This window comes from Acanthaster planci, linkage group LG16 (genome assembly GCF_054643075.1).
Source record: "Acanthaster planci isolate LZ-2023a linkage group LG16, COTS_SCS, whole genome shotgun sequence".
NCBI lineage: Eukaryota > Metazoa > Echinodermata > Asteroidea > Valvatida > Acanthasteridae > Acanthaster > Acanthaster planci.
The window spans coordinates 9,027,700-9,048,755 of record NC_141792.1 but is presented as its reverse complement, the minus strand read 5'-3'; the positions used below and the strand labels follow the sequence as shown (position 1 = coordinate 9,048,755).

The 21,056-nt window shown below is 41.2% G+C and overlaps 1 protein-coding gene across 1 annotated transcript; it reads right to left on the bottom strand.

Moving 5' to 3' along the window:
• Positions 1-9,203: 9,203 nt before the first annotated feature.
• LOC110982672 (muscarinic acetylcholine receptor M2-like) lies at positions 9,204-16,996 on the bottom strand. Its single transcript, XM_022241263.2, has 3 exons — positions 12,792-16,996; positions 12,300-12,463; positions 9,204-11,357 (listed from the first exon to the last, which is right to left on the bottom strand). The coding sequence occupies exons 1-3, from the start codon at positions 13,870-13,872 to the stop codon at positions 11,208-11,210; spliced, it is 1,395 nt and encodes a 464-aa protein (XP_022096955.2). The 5' UTR covers positions 13,873-16,996; the 3' UTR covers positions 9,204-11,207.
• Positions 16,997-21,056: the final 4,060 nt, after the last annotated feature.

Here is a 21,056-nt window from a genome sequence, read left to right as displayed (position 1 = left end):
TGTCGTTAACTGTCCATTGAGATGCACCATTCAGTTACATAACGAAAATTATTTGCAATATCTGGACATAGAGCGCCTTTGATTAATGGGCAAAGGAAACAAAAAGCCTAATTTCCATGAGCAGGAAAAGGGCAATTTACAGGTTTGTTTGCCTCCAAACGGCACGGCTCATGATTGCTTCCTGTTACCATCAGAGTGGCAATATAAGAAAAACGTTATGTGACATAACATTAGGGAGACAAATTACGAATAAACTTTACTTTACAATTTGAAGACGAGCAGATTCGTTGACAGGGTTGGGGCTTTAACTTGCAACGCAGAAAATGTGTGTTCGGCAATTTGGGGGTGCAATACTACCCCTTACCGCCTACGCACCTTTTACGTTCCTACTCATCCCTCTGCCCGATTCGTTGCAGTCAAAACTTAATAATTTTGCTTTTGTTTTCGGCTTGATCAAGTAATGTCCACTCCCAATTAAAACGCCATGTAGTCACTTTCTCTCGCAAAACCGTAATTACAACAGCCCATGCACGATGACTCGGCGCATGTTGTACGTTGGCCAGACAACCCGTCTGGGAGCCTCTGCTGCTGCTGGTGTACACATCAATGCATTTTCGAATGTGCTTGGAATATTAATGAAGTTCGATTGAAACGGTAAACTGTAATCTGTTAATGCGACAACAATGCAGCTAATAGTTAACTTGTTTTCTGTATGTGTTTCTTTATCTATGTTCTGTCTGGTTTTAGTTGATTTGTTTTCGTTAGTTTTTTAGTTTTTCTACTATTTCTAATGGGGTTCTTTCTGCTTTATAATGAATTTCAAAACCATTTTTCCCCAATCGCTTGTTATTTTTTTTCGTCTGTAGTCGGATATTTTCTCGAGTACCCTTTTATGGCCCTTTAAGGGTTGAGATTACATTTTGGTGCTTCGGGAAAGGAAAACGATTTTTGAAACTTGCTTTAGATACCTTTCTTTCAAAATTCCAAACTTTTGCGCATTCTATTAGGGGATGACCCCCTTTGTCCTTCCTAGATCCCTTCTGGGCATGTCATGCATGTCATGCATGTCATGCATTAGAGGAGTAAAGAGGAAGGGATTCAAATTCAAATTGTAAAGTTAGATATATCCCATATGAAATATTCACGGCATTTGCTATTTCCTTTTCAGGAGAATAATCATTTATGTTTGCCAAAATGAAAATGTGATCGTCGGTCAATTTCTTATGTCAGCATTAGTCGCGCACAGAGCTTGTTGGTCAAAGGGAAGGCCAAACACTGCACTGACCAACCTGGACAAGTCCCAATTCCTCAGGCGCAGTGCAGAGGAAGGGCTTGGGTCATACCACTCCCCAAACCTGATACTCAAAACCAATGATGACCGTTAAAAACGGAATAGCAATTTAATAAATATACTACAGATGCAATGCAATGCATCACCGATGCGGTGGACTGACTTCAACAATCGCATGTAAAAATAATCTGACGCCCCCCCCCCGCGCGGAGAAAATCAGTTCGTTGACTCGTCCCTGATCCTTTCAGCGATGAGTCTTCTGAAGGTTTTATACCTTTGTTTAGAAGACCTGTGTATCCCTTTGTATCGTTTAATTAATCTACCCTTTGTACCTCTGTATTGATATATACCATAGTTCAGTTTTTTAATAGTTTATCTGAAAACAATTTTAACGTCACAGAAGAAATTTTTTAGAGAATAAATTCTTCAAGATGAAAAAAATGGGTTAATATATATCCCCGTCCCCAGCCGTGGACAGTCTGGCAGAAAGTAATATGTCTCCTTGATTTCTGAAATCATCTGCCATACAATTCGTTTAAACCACAGTCCATGTGAGGGGAATGGGGCTCTTACAGAAACATTAGACCTCGGTCTTAGATCCGCACAAAGAGCCCACTTGCACGAATAGAGAACTGACGTACTCCAGGCACACGCAAATTGTCCTCAGAATACACAAGTTCTATCTGTTGCTAGGGACACGAGAACACTTTAAACTGCCTACATCACTACGTAGCGTCCGCTCCGAGTTGACAGTGTTCCTTGCAAGGCCGCATGAAACGCAGTGGTTACGCATTTTCCTCTTGCGTAGTCTTGTGGTTGTTTTTCCTTGGAAAGCGTATTTTAATGTGAGGCACGAAGAGCTGTGTGCACAGTTTGCCTGGGTGGATAATACTGACCATTTATTACTGCTAGATAACAGCCTTGCGACCCACATTAAATGTCCCGTTCTATTCTCTATTTTAGAATGCTGCCCAAGAATCCTAAAACATAAAGTCACATCCTCATGTGTTTTAAGACTAGATCAGTAAGAATTGACAAATGCCCTAATAATTTCGGCTTATTTTGAAGCCACTGCATTTATTTAGGACGGTATCTCACAAAAAAAATGCACAATAGTCAACCTTTTGGAAATATTGTAAAAATCAAAATGGCCATCCCATACGGGCAAATAATACATTTATCGGTGTGTATTTCTTACACTGATGCAAAACCTTACACATTTCTGAAAAAAAAATTGACTTAAACAAGGACCAAAAAAGAAGCAAGGAACAAAAAAACAAAATTTTAACCAATTTTTGTAAAAGAAATATGAAGGTTAGATGATATATAACAACTAAATCGAGGTAAGCGGTTAACAGAATAAAAGAAAAATGCTATCATACTGTTATATGACTGTCACAAGCAGGATTTTTTTTAAAGGCAACTTGACTTGATACACCTGTAGGCCCATCAACACCTTGGTGGTTCTAAATATTTTTCCAAGAGTACACTGGTAGTCCTACAGCTATAGCCAATGAAATGTGAATATTTGTCGTCTGGGAAATTACCTGGAGCTGATTACCTCCACTATGTGAATTCCCTCACTTGACACAGTCCATGCACACTACTGATGATGGTGGTGACCGGGGCAGTGACAACTATCAATGAATACTGAACCATGCCTCACAGTGTAAGGTTTAACGGAGCCCCTTTCTAGTCTACGTCATCATCCATATTTTCAGTGTGACTTTTTGGACACTGCGTGGTGATGGATGCTGCAACGATATACCCCTTCTCCCAACAACTGCGTTTGTGGTGGTACAAGTTCATGTACTTTTCCTTAACAGCTCAAATGTCACCAGCAAAGCGATGTTCGGTTGGCAACGGTATTTCCCCTGATGCATAAAATGTAGCATATCGCGGATTTCCATTTTACACCACACGAGGTTGGCAAACGAGATACAAGTTGGCAAACTGACGCCGGCACCCCCCCCCCCACCAAAGAATATGTCTTGGCTACGCCCCTGTCAGCATATGTATGTAAAATAAATGAGTCTTTTATGATCGCGACATAGGTTCGGGAGAATATGTCTCTTTGTGATCCAGGAATATCTAGGATTTTCTTTTTTTTTCTCAGGTGTAATCTTTTGATACAATATCATGAAAAAATAGACATTTGAGAGGAGATTCATATTTTGCATTTTTAAGTAAACTATCGGTTACCAGTTCCCCAAGTTCTGTCCCAACAATCGCTATTGCAACGGCTCACTATTTTCACACAACTGAATTTGCAAGTAGGCCTAACTGTTCAATGGGGTAGCCATGCAGTCCACGTATAGGCCTTTGTGTCCCTGGCCCATCACATTTCCCCATTGAGATGGTTGATTTTGGGGATTGCCCACGGCGTCCTAATGAAGGGTTGAGTGGAAACTGAAAATGTCTTAGTAGGGCACTTCTGATGTCAATTCTTACTGGCCTACACAGGACTCCAGTAAAAATAGAAATAGTTTTGCTTTGTGTGCAGTTGCTTTAGGAAAGTACCAGGTTAACACGTTTAAAAGCCGCAGTATAGTGGCTGCAGGTGATTGTCAATATACACACCCTCAGTTGAAGACTTTTCCAGAAAAAAAGGTCACAGAATATTATGAAGCCTTTTTCAAATCTCAAGGACGCAAACTGGTCACCATGGCACATAACGAAATACGACGCTCTCGTATGTGTTTTCGTTTCTTGATATAAGCAGGGTGAAATTTGAGTGAAACGGTCGGCGGGCAGACCTGCGTGGTAAATCACGACACACAACGAGCTGCAAATGTCCCCTCCGTGCCTGATTTTTTCAGACTTTGCAGGTCACATTAAATGACTTGCTCCTAATGCAGTCTTGGCATAATAAACGGGTTAATAAGACGAATAGCAACAGCTGTACCGACGCTTCAATGAAAGTACACGCTTTGGGCCGTTTTAGTTTAGAGAAAGTTTTATGTCAGCTCAAGAGATTTTTTTCTTCTTTTTTATTATGCTTCCTTTAACAAGAACGAAATAAGTACTATTTTCCGTGAAATATCCTTCTTATAATGCTCCTTCGTATCGTATTTGAAAATTAACTATTTGCCGAGTTTTTCCCCCTTCAGTGAGTCTCTGCATGGAAATAAAGCATGGTTTGGAGTTTTAATGATGGCATCAAAATTCACGGTGGACCATTCGGTCAAAGCGTGCATTTGAATCAGTGCTCTTTGTGTACATAATGTAAAACGTCCACGGGAGTCCCCCTAAATTGAAATTTTCTCTGCTATGACATGGACTGACTCTTTGAAAACTATAGCAAGAAGATGTCATATCCTTTGACACCTAATTTTTCTCTCGGTCCATTAAACACGACTGTCTTTGTAGCCTGAAACGACAGTGAATGTAGCCCAATATCGTTCATTTCAGAGTGTAACATTTTCCTGTAAATTGGTTAGCGTCCTTAATGTTGTCATTGGACCTTTATTTTTCTGACTTTGCAGCTCCGTTCCCTTCCCCCTCTCTCTCCACCCTAATGAAATCCATCGACTGAATGCACCACTGTCAGACGCGACTCTTAATATAATTTGCTACGTTGTTCGCTGTGTTCCGTGCAAGGTTGAAACTTGCAATGGCAGCTTGCTAGAAATTGAGCTGTCAACGAGATATGGTCGGATGTGCAGGGAGAAAGATGGATTGTTAAACAGATGGTCAAGATCTTACTACCAGTCTCCCCAAAACGTGATAGAATGATATTGAGGAAGCAAACATTTCACTAGAATGAAACTGCAAAGACATGGCGCCATCGAGGTTTTTCTCGGGGAGGAAATTTTTTTCAGGTGGGACAGGGGATTCGTCAGCTGAGTACTGGAACGGTGAATTTTGAGCTTTTCAAAGCTTCTTGATGGTTTGGGTCTGCCTTCCTCTCTTTTATTCAAATTTCTTTCACTTTTTTTAATTTCCATTTTGGGGGACAAACGTCGCCCTGCCCTTCTCACGACATTAATGTGCAGAAATCGCGGCATTTCATTGACATTGTCTCTTCTTGAATCAACACGGTGTGGAACTGCTCTCCTTTCTTTCTAAAAAATAATCAAAAGTAAAGTGGTTGATTGTTATACACTGAGCATTGTTTTGGTTGCTGTTGCTGAATAAGATCCTAAGTTTCTCACCTAGTCCAAAATAATTTATCACTAGGGACAATTCAACCTTTACACATTTCCCTCCAATGAAATCAAATCTGCGGCCGCTAACAAATCAGAACAACGTTGTAATAAGTGATCTGAGAATGTTTGCAGAGCAGTATACCATTTGACTCTTGGAAGTTTGCACGGTCTATACATGCTGCCTGCAAACAGCAAACATATTTGGCAATTCAGTTGATTTACCCCGACTCCCCCATCTTGCGATCGAGATAGAGGAAGTGTATTTGCGCAGTTCAAATGTTGACACTTGTTAATCCGGATGGAGGCACACGTGTCAAAACTCTGGCTTTAAGGATGCAAGGGCTAACATGAGAAGTGGTCTCCTGAAAAGAATACGCAAACCAAACACAAGAGTGAAATGGGTTCCCAACATTTTTTGTCATCTCTGCATTTCGCCAAAGGCTACACAGTAGAGACGTAAGCCAAATTCTGCTATGAGGACAACCTCATTCACTGGTTTATCCAAAGTGTTACGACTGAGTTCGGATGCCCCGTTTTCAAAATAATGGTGTTCAGTCATGCATGACATAGGGATACCATCAAGGTATCATTACAAAAAATACTGCTTCTACTTTTCGGAGATCTTTATACATTATAATATCTCATGGCTTGGGTTTTTTAACCACTTTCCCCAGGGTTTGGAGTTGGGTTTTTTTTGGACACCCTGCATAAGGGTTCTCTATGATGGCCCTTGAGGGACATCGCCAATCATCGTCATCGACGTCAATATTCGCGACCAAAGTTACGACTTGCTCTCTGGTCGGGAATATTTTCGTCAATATTTACGACCAAAATTCGCGAGTTTTTAAAACCCAACGTAGAGCGGAGTTGATACACTGGGGATCCAATTTTTTCTAATTACGTAATTAAAATTTTTTCCGGCCAAATGCAAATACCTCCTCTTAATTTGTGCCTCTGTAGATACTGAACAGCCTAGTTTAGTCGCCTTTAACATGGGACTTCCCCTGACCGGAGTAATTCTTTTCCAGAACCTGCCTGCAGCCAAGTCCCATGGGGATTGTATGTAAATATCTAAGCCACGTGCTGATAAGGGTTATTGACAAACCAAGTGCCTGGGTTTTTTTTGTTTTTTGTTTTTTTTGGTGCTCTTCACATCGGAAAGCGCCCTCTCGTGCACGCAAGGTGACAACAGCCTTTAAGGAGGGTGCTCTCCTTTTCTCTTCCTCTCTGTGTGGAAGAGCAAAAAAGTAATCATGTTTTGAGAGCACTTGCATGCAAATATAGGAAACGTAAGTGCGTTGCGTGCAGTGCGCTCTGGACGCCCCGCCATCCATAGACTTCACTCAAATCAGGTTCTTCTGGGACGTTGTCTGTGTTTACATAAAATTTAATGGAGATCAATAGTTACGCTTTGGATATAGAGGCTGCGCATTGTTACTTTGTCGTGTCCATTTATTACTGACTTTAGAAATCCCGACTCGACGAATGTGCCAGTCGTTTGTACAAAGCGAATCAGCTCATCTACCAAAACAGGAAGCAACCAATCATTTCTCCATCTTTCTTTCTTTTTTTATAATGAACAATTCTACAAGTATGACTACTTTGAATGGTGGAATTTCTATATACATAATGCAAGATTATTTTGTTCATATGCAACTATGTACAATTACGTATCGGGGGGGTCTGATTGACTTATCTGGCAGGTCGAACTTTCTGACCGGTGACACACGGAAAAGTTATCAAATGAGGGCGCCTTTAAGGACTTATGCGAGCGGCCGGCCGAGTAAGACGACCGTGTACTGTGCGTTATTATGAAGGGATGGCTGACTGGGAAGGGCGACGTAAGTCCGACGTAACACAAGTCTACGCCATCAATTGTTTATTTGCCATTGTCGCCCAATCATAGACTGGCGGTCTATCCGTTCATATTTCTGTAGTGCTGAGGCTATCGTGAATATCGTGGAGTCTGCTTCCCAGTCCAAAATATTGCAACTATAGACCTTTCCGTTGTTTACAAACATGGACAATCATTTCGTGGGGGCGGCCAAAGATGCCAAAAAACTCATCTTTGGTTAAAATAGGGTTTTTGCTTAAAAAATGTGCATTCTGTAAATGTCAAACAGGGAGGTATTTGTATTCGGTGCTTAGTACTAGCAGTTATTTTATATGTTGATTGATGCTATTAAAAGGCTTTGTGCATACCTGTTGTCTTTTACATATACGGCCAAACACTGGCTGGCAAAATATTATGTTGTGATCAACCAGGTGGAAGGTAAAATGGGAAAATCTCTAGGTCAGGGTATCGCCACATTATGTGACCAAAACGCGTTTCAGGAATTATCCCAAATCATCGTAAGTCCTTTTGTTAATCTGGAGCTATTTTAATTAAATAAATGTCTTCAATGTATTTGTCGAGCTTTTTTCCATGTCATTTTTCCAGTTTTGGTAAAATTATATTTGTCGTCACTGTTTCAAACATGTGATATTGACGCTTCTTTTTTTGTAAGTAACTCTCGAATCGTAAGAGAATACATCCAGACTAACGAAAATAGCATTTGCCTATCCCAAAGAGAGCTTGCCAAATTTTGTTTTGAGCAGGATGTAAATTTACTGCCAGTACCATAATGACGACCAAATCCTCCCGATAATGTTGTCTGTACTTCATATTATTAAGTGCTTTTTCTGTATTTATTCCACCAGCCATATTTCTCTTTGACCCTTTTTTGTTTTGCAATTATTGGTGTGCCCAAAGATTCTAAACAAAGCCCTGCACAACGTCTACAACGCCCTCCAGAGACTCGGGTCAGCACTTGCCAACTCTGTTAAGGCGCTGGGAAGGGCTGATGGCTTTGCACTATGATTGGCTACACCGTCCAGGACTTGTGAGCGTGAGGTTATCACTTCCTGAAAGCAAAGCATTATTAAATTTTTGGCTTCGCCAATAGCAATGCTTTGGCACAGGCAAAGTGTCGGCTACATGATAAAATCACGGCCTTGGTACAATTACTGCGTTGTAATTTATCTTTTCACTTAGTATCACTAATCACGTGTCTTTGTGGCGATATATTTCAATTATTGGTTATCTTCATTACTATTGAATAAAGTGTAGCGAAAACATATTCAGCTACGAGAAAGACAAAAATATCGAATTGATAGCCGCTTATGTGATGCCGACCTGTTAGAAATTTAGCCACAATGCTCTGCGCATCGTTAGCTGTGACCCGTGCGACGTATCTCCTTCACTAAAAAGCGAGGCCCTTTCCAGCGCCCTGTTCGGGCGCTGGGCGTGCGATGAACGAGTTGTCAAATCAAGTCATTGACAGGAAACCTGAGATAATTTTAGTTACAATCAAGAGAAAGAAACAGTTGAAGGGAATTTTTTTTCAGACTTGTGTTTTCTGACAAGCATTCTTGAAATTGCTCTGTTTAGTTAATAAAAACACCGATGCCCTCTTCTTCATGGCACTTTACTTTACACGTTGCTGGACCATTCTGCCGCAGGTCCGAGGCCGCTGTCGGCGACTGTTTTCTTTCCATGTCATTCAAAAAGTTTCAAACTAGCCAGATTGATGGGGAGATTATATGAACAAAACAAGGCCAAAATCTAATGTTCGTTCTATCTGGCGGAATCTTCATTGTTCACTCCAATTCTCCCTCTAGAATGCTCACGGTATGTCAGCTAAAGGCTTGGACAAAGTACACAATTGAATAGGTGGTACAGAATTAAAACGGCACTGCACTTGCCGACATTATCCTTTCAACGCCAGTAGATATCTTTTCATCCACAAACCACTTTTGTAGCGTGCTGTCGCTAACACAGAGCCCTCCATTCCCACACCACAATTCCTTGCGGATAAAACAAACAAAATTATTTAGGACAAAAGTGTGCGCAGAATAATCATTAGCAGTACTGGCAGAAACACTGCATATAACATTATTAAACCGGGTCTTGCATCTTATACATCGTGCTTACCAAACAGTCTGTTAACCTCGATCTCACTCGGTCTATCAATTTTATTCGCTCACAGAATACACCAATATAATCTTATTGACATCTCAGAATCAACCCAACACTTGAGTGACATTCAATAACACTTTTGCTCAATTTTGGGAGCATACTGTAATTTATTTTGTATTTTTAGTCAAATCGGGAAATTAAATTAGAAAATTTAATTAATGTCGAGAACTAGGCTCAACAAACAAACCTCTTTTGATAAACCTTTTGGTAAAAGTGACTCCGGCCAGCTCATTACAGTAGATTAACCCTAAGATGTAAGCGTACCAATACACATATGTACATAGCTTCTTACCACATCCGTGTCAATTGCTTCCTTTGAGCCATTTAAATCTCAATCTGAATCAAAATTTGTTTTTACCTGCTTATTTTTTCTTTTCTTTTTGTCTTTTTCTGTTGAGGCAGATACAACTTGATCTTGCAAAATCTGATTTTCGTTACAAAATGTCAGTTGCATTCATGATTTTGCTTAAAATATGTGTACTGGTGAACTTTGTTTAGTATTAAACAACAACTAGTGAGCGTATTTCCTGCCTATCCTTTGCTTCATGCAATCGATGATTTTATTATCTTCTAGCCTATATAATACAAAATGTCTGGTCCGGAATGCAAGACAGTAATAAAAATATTCGTTACTTAAAAGTTGGGTGGAAGTTTCTTTAATCCAGTATTTCTAGTCCACAGGTTTTATGTGGCTAGCTAAAAGCGTACGTCACCCCAGAAGCAAGCTGGATGTCACACGCGGCCAAAGCATCACATTGGCACAGTGCCATGGAATGAAGTGCAACAGTGTCAAGGAGCGACCAGTGGCGTAGCTGGATTGAGACTTAAAACTGGAACCTAGGGTTGCACATATATCTTTTTATGTCAAGGAAAACAAATAAATTATCTATGGCTCCCTGAATGGCAAATCTCCAGAGAGGAATCACTATCCCGGTTGAAATTCCAGGTACCATCACCTCCTTTGTTCTTTGTACCGGGTGAAATAAGGATTCAGGGCCTTCGCTGCCTTTTATCGTGGCTGACACTTCTGGCACGCTAAGGAAGCCGCTGATTTTTTTTTTCATTTATTTGCCTTATCCCATTGCTTATAACGAATGATGGGATAAGGAAAGGTCTTTTCTTTTGCCTTTTCTTTCAACCCCTCAGGAAAGCATGCAAAAGGATACATGAAAAAGAAATCCGAATTTCTTGGTCCCCTGAAACCAAGTTTTCCCGCAACGAATAGTTCGGTTGTGAATCCAACCTTATAAAACGCATCATAATAATCAGGTTATATGGAGCAGTACGTATACCGAATAAAGACGGACGGCAGTTACAATATCCCTAGATTGTTATCCAGTAACAAACACGTTACCTTCACCAATTAATAATTTCAGGGTCACTGTGAAACAAGAAATTAAGTGTTTCAAAGATGAACTAATTCCTTACTTTGTTCTGTCTGACAGTTGTATAATGTGATTTGCACGAGGTATTATAAGCTTTGGAATCACGTTAATTTATTTACGCATTAACCGGTGGTTTTTGAAGAAGGAATAGAACGTGAAAATGTAGTTCTTCTCAAACTAATGGATATTGTGTGATTAAAACGTGAAAATTCGGTTTTAAAACCACAAAACCTAAAATTCACTAAAGTGTCTTTATATAATTTTGGTTCTATTCTGGTGTGCTGTTTACTGGTTGCTGTGGTATACGACTCAAAATCCCGAGATCGACGGTTGAAAACCTACTACTCCAGATGTCCTTTGGCGCTCTATCGTCCGATCAGAAGGTGTCGTCTTCTCGTCCCGGTATAGCACGCTAAGTTGAGGACATTTAAGAATGCCACTCGGTACAAGGGATTGGCGGCCGCGTAGCAGAATGGGTTTACGGCGCTGCTCGTGTGGACCAGAAAAACCAGCATCTGTGAGATAAGATTAAAGGAACTGAGTCAGTCGAGGCTTCGTTGCTTCCAAGTACAAGTCTGAGAATCAACGCCGACCACCCCTGAGAATCAACCACTCCTCAAAAGTCGGCGCTGCTTTCAATTGTTTGCAGTAACTGAATGGAAGAAGACTTCCGCCATCACAGATTTTTTGTAGAACTCAAGAGGGCGCTTTTTAGCCTAAACGTTGGGGCCATCACCGGGCATAAGAGCTACTTACATGGGCTGATCCAGGACGTTTAGTTTGGGCGGTGTTTGGGAAATGTTTGCTCGTAAAAAGGCAGTATTACACGTAACTGTCGTCTGTGGTTCCATGTAATATATGTTTTGCCCTCAACCGTACACGCAAAATAAGACCCCCACATGCTTTATGCTTTCTAAGAGGTCCAAGTTCCAACCTCTACGGCATAGGCCCCCTTATAGAAGAACATTAAAAATCTGGTTGCATCCATCCCCCCTTTGATCCACACCTGACCCACTGAGCTAATACCAAAGAAACCTTGATTTTTTGACATACCACTGGGAGGTCAGATGCTGTAATGAGACTCACGGTCAGAAGCAACTACAGGTTAGCCAAAGACACATTGACGAGGAGAATTCACGGAGCAGACAATTACTTCCGGTCAGGTAGATCAAGGGCGAAGAGAACGAACCCAAGTTACAGTTCTGTAGTTTGTGTGTAATATATTTTTTCCAGTGACATTTAATACTTTAAAATTACTGTCACTTACTCCAGGCAAAAGTACCCCTTGTGTGTAGCTGCCTTATTAAATAGTTTTCACCTTCAAAGGGGAATTTTCAGACACGTGGACCCTCGCAAATACAACATCGGGTGATTTGAGCACTAGCTTTGATTGAAATAATGATCAGAAGCCAGGCTGAAAGGGTCAGGTAATTGATTGATTTCTGTCTTAAATTTACCTGTTGCAGGAAGAGCGGTATACAGTATCTGCAGGTGACAATGACGACGGCTGTAATGGCCCAAGGGAGACCAGAAATCATCATCGAGATGAAAATGAGTGACAGGGTCCTGAGAGCGAGGTTGCTCTCCTCATGCCGAGTGTATGCTGTCGAATGCCTCAAGCCTGTCCGAAAGCATATCAAATGTCAAACACCGAAACATATCAAAAGCTGATATTATTTTTGTTAAACTGACCACGTTGTCTGGTACGTATAAGAACAAAGAATTTTTTTTCTCATCGAGTTTGTTTTTTTTCCGCCAACACGCTTCCTAATGATTTTGTACTTGATTACTAAATCTGATTTGTACGCTTAAGTAAATGACAAAAAGATTTCACTTTTTCCGGAAAAGAATATTTATGACTTTCTTCAGCAGAAAATTAATGTGTTTATGCTTGAGAATAATACTGTGAGAAATTCTTTTCAAAGGAAAAAATACGGAAATCTACTCACTGGAGCTAATACAGAAACGCTGGTTGTTTTGCTGTTGGTTGACCAAGCGTAAGGTGCCGAGGCCCCTTTGGTTGGCTTGGTTGGCCAAGAAGTTGTACTCACTGGTATCAGAGGATGGCTTATGCCGAAGCTCGGGGAGCCCATATTTGGTTTCTTTAGATGAGTGCGAATCTGAGGCAATGGCGATGCCACACAAGGCCCCACACTGCAGCTGCATAAGCAGTCCACGCCCTTGGCTTGTCCTGGTCATGTCGATGTTTTGCTTTGTAGGGGGCACCATGCTGGCATTTAAGTCTGACTCGGGTGAGGTGTCGTCACGGTCGACCTCCTGTCGGCGAGCCGCCTCGTGCATAGCCCGCAGCCGCTCCCGCCGGCGGGCGATCTTTCCACGCACGCGGTGGTACACTTTGAAATACACGACTGTCACCGCGAAGATGGGGATCCAGTTCAGGACCAGAATCGCCCCTGCAGTGTAGAACATGTTGCTGAGGTACAGGGGGTAGCAGCGGTAATCCTTGACGAAAAACGGACCGTCGTACACAAACTCCCAGGACAAGAGAAAAGGCAACCATATTGCCAAAGGGATGACGTAGGTCAGAGAAATTACAAGCATCGCGTAGCGCTTGGTGCGGTGCTCAATGTGAACGATCGGGTAAGTGACAGACATGAGCCGGTCGATGGCAATGGCCAGGACGGAGAGGAATGTTGTGTTCAGGATGCAATGACTGATTACCAGATGGCAGGAGCACACAGTGTGCCCAAGAGGCCAGTAGCCAAGTAACCAGTAGAGGCCGTACATTGGCATAGTTGTCAGACCAACAATAAGGTCAGCAACGGCCAGGCTGACTATGTAGAAGTTGTTGTAGGTCCGAAGTCGGCTGAAGCGTGCAAAGGCGTAGATGACGGAGGAGTTACCCAGGACCGTGACAAGCGTCACGGCAGTCACAATGGCCCCGATACTGACCTGCACGGGCACAGACCAACCTTCCTCTTCGATAAGCTTCCGTAGACTTGAGTCGGTTGTATTATTGAGGAAAGTCATCATAGTTGCAGACGTTAGATTTTCTATGGCAGCTGGCATTTTCGAAGCACGGGGACCTTCCACTTTGACGCAAATAGGTTAAACGTTTTTACGATTAAATATAATATAAATATAAATTAAGAAGTCAATTAATTGTCTGATTCTTTTTTCGACGAAAAGCAAGAGTGAATGTCTATCAAAATTTCCTTCAGGTGCGTCTGCGATATGATCAGGCAGCTGTTTTAATGAGCAAGTGTCGCTGATCTGATTTCGTTCATTTTTTTCAGAATTTATAGACAACTACGCTACTCACGAGAACTGTTACAGTTTAAGAAATACTTAAATTCACCTGTCATTCCCGTGACGTGTTATCCTTTCGCCGTAGGGTAAGCACTAGGTGAAATAAGGCATCGCTCCAAAATCAGAGTAGTCGATACTCGATAGATGACCACAGTCGCAAGAGCCTATAGAGCACAGATATTACTGATCCTCCCTCGAACAAGCGGCCGCCTTTTATTCAAATTCGACTATCGCAAAACAACGACCTGCTCTGATTGTGACGTCGTTGGTAAAACCTCCTCCTCATGTCAGCAAAAGCAGGGGTAAACATGAACCTGCTGCGTTTCTTCTCACAACTTCAGTACATTGCAACCTCGCCATGCATTCTGGCCGTGGCTTTGCTAGCTGATGTAGCACCTCGTAAATTATGGACTATGCTACGCACGTTGCAGCGGAAATACTGTATACTCTTACAAGTTAGCTGGGAGTGCATAGCTCCAAGGACTGTGGGGCTGCTGACGTCAGCCAAGCTCGTTAAATAACACGTACTGGCAGCAGACTAGGGATGCGACGGCATATTCGCACTCTGAAGTTTCGTTTGCACACTCGATTCAGTCGGTAATTGTCGAAGGCGGCTGTTTCCAATTTTACAGAATTCGTTTCAGCGTTTCTTTTGCAACTGATAAGATCTGACAGAAGAGGGAGAGAGTGATGTGTTCTTACTTCGATTTACAAGTTACAGTGGAAATCGTAATGCGTGAAATGAAGTTAGGTGTGCATTCCCTTAAACGAGTTATGCCAAAAGTGCCAGTCTCATTTCTAGCAGAGCATGCGTTATTCATCAAATAACATCATTAGTTTTCTAAAACAAGGTTTCTGGATTCGCTATGCGTTTTGCAAATGTAATATCATCACATTAGTGATGTCAAGCCTAATTTTGCAATTAAATTCTTTCTAAGTCAAACGGGAAACGCAGCTTATCTGCTTAGAACTTCGTCGTCATTTTTAATTTCTGTCTGGCTAACAGCCGTAAACGGGGCTATTTCTCTCATCTCTGTCTAGGCTTAGGAGAGTGATCAGAGCTGTTAACATGGACGTTCTTCGGTGGGCAAAGTGAAGCTTGATCAAATGGACTCGCTGAGTGATCCATGGATATACAACCCCCAAGATGTGTTTGCACTCTGGTGGTGTCTCCATCTGCTGTTTTTACAAAGTTGGCTGAACTGGTCTATTGCACGTACAGTACATGGCTTTTATCTCTCAATACGGTCGCTTGATGGAATCTCGGCCTGCCAATCAACTGATGTTTACCCTCCGTGTCGACCGACCCAACACAGTTTAAATTCAATCCCTGACTCTAGATGAACGCCTCTCACGATAGCCTGCGTCTTGGGTTGTTTACTCAGCCCACCCAACCGGGATATCGGCACAAAATCAGCTCAACTTGTGCGTCCTTCCTTTCTAAGAAATTGTGTCCGTTGTAAAGGAGAGACGTCAAAACGTCTGTTTGCTGCAGTCAGATGAGTTTATTCCCGGCTTTAGAGTTACATTTACAACCAAACTAACGAAAACACACACACCCACACGTTTCATTCTGTATTAAATTTTGATGGCAGATAAGTCGCTCAGTAACCCATTTTTTGGGGGGGGTACGATTAAATTATCTGAAGAATGACAACCACGCAGCTGATCTTTTTGGAATGAACAATAAAGTGGAATCAACATAACTTGGGGAAGAAATACCAAATTTAAATTACTTGAGAACTGACTTTTAGCAGTACCATTTATTATTTCAACGACGGTTATGTCACTCTACTGAAATGATAAACGACACACGATTTAAAATGTTGCAAAATCGTTAAATTGTTCCTCAGAATCAGAGCCATAATCAGTTTATGCCATTATTTTTCCACTTGGTGACTTAAGTGGAGTCACTTACGCGTTGATGTAGTGCAAGCAAAGTGCATCCGATTTATTCCATCGTCAGCGAATCGCGTTTTCAACACAGGCGTAGAAGTGTCTTCAATATTCTTTGGGAAAGTGACTTGATGTTCCAGTGGCAGCTATCAATTCTTGCCTGTTTCCAGACGCTAACGTCCGGCTTCCGTTTCATGGAGGCTAGCCAGGGTGGTCGAAGCTTCATACACCATGCAACTTAATCGATCTTTATTAGGCATATCTGGTTTCAATTGCCTTGATATAAATATGTCGCAATTGGAGACATATTTCGAGTTTTTGATTTATCGTCTTATTGATCTTTTGCAACAAGACACTCTTTTCTTGAAAGGATGAAATGCAGCCCATCTTATGCAGCGAAATAAAAAGGTACTTATTCGAATCGATAACGCCGTTACGAGTGCAAAGCTTTTGGGCTGTAGTAAATCCAATTGGCAGCTCCCAAGGTTGCAGCCCTGGCTTTTGTTTACCCTGTCCTACCCAAGAACGTGAAATTCTGCTCAGTCTTATCATAAAATATACGAAAATAAATAAAGATCACTTGCTTGCACTTGCAGAAAGTGTCTAAGGTTACCTAAGCATAAACGCAAAATCGGATAGCTCGAGGAATTCCTTTCTGTTTTCATTGTTTCCAACTTCAAACGTTCTTTTATTCTGTTGTGAAATATCAACCAAGTCAGTTGCCTTGTGTAATGAGTGTTTTTGCTATTGCCGTTATTGCTATTTGACATCGAGATTGCTTCGGGGGTTTTATGTGGAGCGCTGTTACCGGTATGCATTTTACAGTCGGTCATTCGGATACGCAATCTTGTCTTTGCGACTTTTGGCTTCTAGCTGGTTTCTATTGTTTCAATCAGGTAAAATGGTAGCCAAGGCTTTAACAAGGACATGTTTGGGGTTATAGTCAGTGAACTGTATACCCACATTTCATTCTATACCGAATTATCCATTTGCGTTTGCTTTTGACGAGAATACCTGCTGTGTGCAACACTTTTGGTCGTGTTTGTGAATTGTACAACCTTAATAAAACGTGAGCGACAATCCCAAGATGGTCTTTTGTATAGCGGAGCACACAGAGGAACGGTACGGATGTGATAAAGTTACAATTAAATATGCCAACTTGTTTTGCGATATAAGGCTATACATAATGAAGTCAATTAAGTCAGAAATGGAAGAACAGGAAGTTTAATTAAGTACAGAACTGAGATCGATGCCATGCAAATGCAGGCAGGCTGAGGTCCCCTGTTGTTGTGGTGGTTGTTTCAGTTGTTGATCGCTTGTTGTTTGGTTGTTACTGCTGATGCTGATGTTCTGGCATCTGATTCTTACCGACTGACTTATGCTAATCTATATCTCTTCATGTCATATTGTCAGTAGTTTATCACCAGTACCATTGGACGTTCCATTACTCTGTGTCCAGCAGTTCCGACACAGAGAATGAAAATGTTATTTCTTTCCCTTCCCGGTTTAATCTTTGAACGGGGAGTTTTGTACCAGCCTATCCAGGGATAAATGGCATAGTTGAGAACATACGTTTACGCATAATATCACCAGTACTGCTTGTGTTTCACCTTGTTTGTTTGTTATATACAGCCGTAGCGACTTCCACTGCTACAACCTTTGCATCACGTTCTTCCCCTCGTATTACATTATGCCTATTGACCGATCCTGTGTGTGATCTTGCACTTTGGCATACACGGTAGTGAACCCGAAATCCACTTCCAATGAAATTGGTAACCTACTGAAATTACCAATGTACAATTCTACTGACCAATTTAGCCTCTCTTGAGGACAGGAAATTGGAGGAACTTGAGAAGAGGTGACATCAAATTTTTTTAGCCTTGTTTTTTCGAGTTTACCCGCGACACTTGCGCTCACGTTTTCTGTGGTAATTAATCATTTAGGTAGAAGATCACGAGATATTGCCGCGGCGTGCCTTCCGCCCTTGTTTGCGTTTCTGGACGTTTAAAGTGAGAAGGGTGCAGTCTCAATCGAGCGAAAAATTCCAATTGGCCTTTTTGTATCAATATTGTGCCGATGCAAAGTTCAATTCCAAATCCACAAACACTTGTGAAAGACAGAGCGTGAAACGAATATCAAACAACAAATATCCGTTGCTATTTACTAACTTCGAGCGGCCAGAGGATGGGCAGCTTTCTGAAAGCACTTGACTTGGCACACAGATTAGAGGAGCTTCGCTGAGAAAGGTATTATTCATTAAAGTTAATTTAAGGTGTAATTTGCACAAAATAGTTCAATGTGAAACCCTTGGAACTGCCACATTCTAAGTCTAACTCAAATGGTGAATAAATCCTAATGCTGGTGATAAAAGCAAGAAACCCCTTTAAAAATACTATGGAGTGCCTTTATAGATTGGGAGAAAGAACTGTTCGATAAAGAGGTGTAATTGATTGGACTGGGCACAATAAAATTGGAGTGAGTTGCTTACCACCCTCAGGCTCGGAAACGTACTACAGCATTGTTAGGGTAGAGTGAGAAAGTTAATTTATTTGTACATTATTCTCCTCTGGGTGTTCTTTTCTTCCATGAGACAACGATTCGGGGCGCCATTTTTGTTTAAACGTCATATAACGCATGAAATTGAGAGTTAGTATGGGCATCAACACTAACCAAACGTATGCCAACCGTGACGTCACATTGGTGTCTTCAGGTGTAAGATTACAAACGTTCCACATTTGATATGCTGATCCCTAATAAATCCGTACAAATCAATCGTGGAATGCTCATCTTGCTGTTAACAGAAGGTGATATAATAATTTTAGTCCTTATTTTTGGTCAAATGTGCAATACAATCACCTGACCCTTGCTTCAAGTCTAAACTGTAATTACCTTGTTATTATTACTTAAAACCTGTAACTGACATAAACTTGATTTCAATGGTGTTTACCTCCAGCAAGAAAGTATTGTCAAAACCTGGACCAATGACGTCATGAATAACTCGAGTGCCCTCTAGCGGCAGTATAAAAACCAATTAAAATGCATTTTTAATTGCTGTGTGCGGCGAAATATGCTGAAATCGCCCAAAAAATGGTGGCTGCGATGACATTCAAGTAAACAATCGTTCACATCTAAAGATTCAAGCTAATGATGTCATCATACCAGAAGACCTTACTTGTTGGCAAATACTAACAAAATCAATTGTGAAAGGTATAAACTTGACTTGCGCTTCACATTTCAATAGAATCAATATGGGTTTCCAGTTTTCTTGTAGTCTAGTTGAAAAACGTCCTTAGAAGTGTGGTGTTTGAGTGGGCATGGTCTTTAGAATCGAATATCATGGAGGAAGGACACAGAAGAAGTTACCGGTACAACTCTTACAATACCAGGTGCTCACAGTCATTTCTGATCAGTCTGACGAATAATAGGAAATATTCCCAAAATGCCCAATTACTGTCTAGCGCTTATTTGCCAAACAAGTCACACAGTAATGTCATAGTGGTACCTGTGGTGCTTTGCTAGCAACGTATCGCTGTAAACAGGAAATGGAGAGAGAAAATCCATAACATAAGACCTACTGTTGGCATCTTGAATAAACTGTGTTGACTTTGGTACATTGTTCCATTATCCAGGCGATGTTTGCAATTGTATTTTTGTCCCTCCAAAACATCAGTTTTCAAAGACTTGGTACGAATTTAGCTAAGACTGGCCAACTACACGTTTACCATTGGAAAGTTAAGTTCATAACCAACAAAATGGGCTATTTTTGTCACAAGAAGTGAGGTCTTATAAAATACACTTTTGTATAAATTACGTCATAAAATGGTTTAATTCTCAGGGTGTAAATAAATATTATAGATAAAACACACAATTTTATAAATAACTGGGCGATTTTTTCCCCAAAATGACTAGACTCCAGAAGAAACCACTCGAGGAGGGCAATAGCTGCACGTGAACGTTTAGCGGCACACGGCTTAAGACAACTAAATGCGCATTATTAATTTGTTATTGTGAGATCATACCAGGCACCTACGAAGACATGATTATTCAATGCCCTATAACATCATTGCACAAAAAATGCGGCAAGGGGTGCCTTGGTTGTAAAAACATTGCGTATTTAGTAAGCGCTTGCTGGGCTCTAACTATTATGGACACGTGGACATGCTAGAGAGTGGCAGTTGACTTGATATTATAGACTGGGCAGTACAAACTCCTTGTGTCCGTCCTGCATGGAAATATACAGCGAAGCACCGTGGGCGCACTGTACAAACACATGCACAACGCCGCAAAGGACGTCTTGGGAATCTTGCATTGTGCGATAGTGCATAATAGACTGATTACGCCAGCTAAGTCACGTGACCTAAAGTTTACCAAAATAATGCCGAATTTTCTCTATAGTTGGCAGCACATCAGTAGTCTGAGCACTTACCGACTCTTGGCCTTATTTCAGGTAAATGACACTTATGACTCACTTTGCAATGGGAGGACGCCTTGTTTGCTAATGTTTGATACCTACTCTAGGTCACGAGACTAAGCAAGCGGCAATCAGTCAATTCGACATGCAGGTCACAAGAATTGTAGCGCTGGTGCACTGTGGTTAAATCATATTGTAGTACTCAAAACCCAATAGGACAATGTTCACCAACACTGTGCCCCATTACTTTTCAGGAGCTTGTTAAAAAAATAAAAATAAAAAACAAAAAACAAAACACAGTGCCGCTTGGAAAGTCACTCTCTCGGCATATCCATTTGGTGGATGGGTTAAAGGGAGACTTTCCTTTCACCAAAGGTTTTTTTCTTCTTCTTGGCATTAATAGTAATTTCATATATTTTATATTTATTTGGAAATATATTTCATGTTTTAGTACTTTATTACAAGAATTTTTAAGTTGAATGAATTTTGTAATGCGTGCAGCCATTCATGGTTGACCACGTGATCAGAATCATATGGTGACGTCACAAGTGCTTTTCGGCAGGCGCAAGGACTGGGTACTACAAGTGCAGAATCAAGCTAGGAGGGGGGAATCCCCAGCATCGTTCCAGAACACACT

Coding starts and splice junctions, on each gene's coding strand:
- LOC110982672 (XM_022241263.2), bottom strand. CDS start 13,872: ATGCCAGCTGCCATAGAAAATCTAACGTCTGCAACTATGATGACTTTC. Junction 12,464..12,791: donor GCGTTTCTGTATTAGCTCCA/GTGAGTAGATTT, acceptor GCTTTCGGACAG/GCTTGAGGCATTCGACAGCA. Junction 11,358..12,299: donor TACCGCTCTTCCTGCAACAG/GTAAATTTAAGA, acceptor CTTATCTCACAG/ATGCTGGTTTTTCTGGTCCA.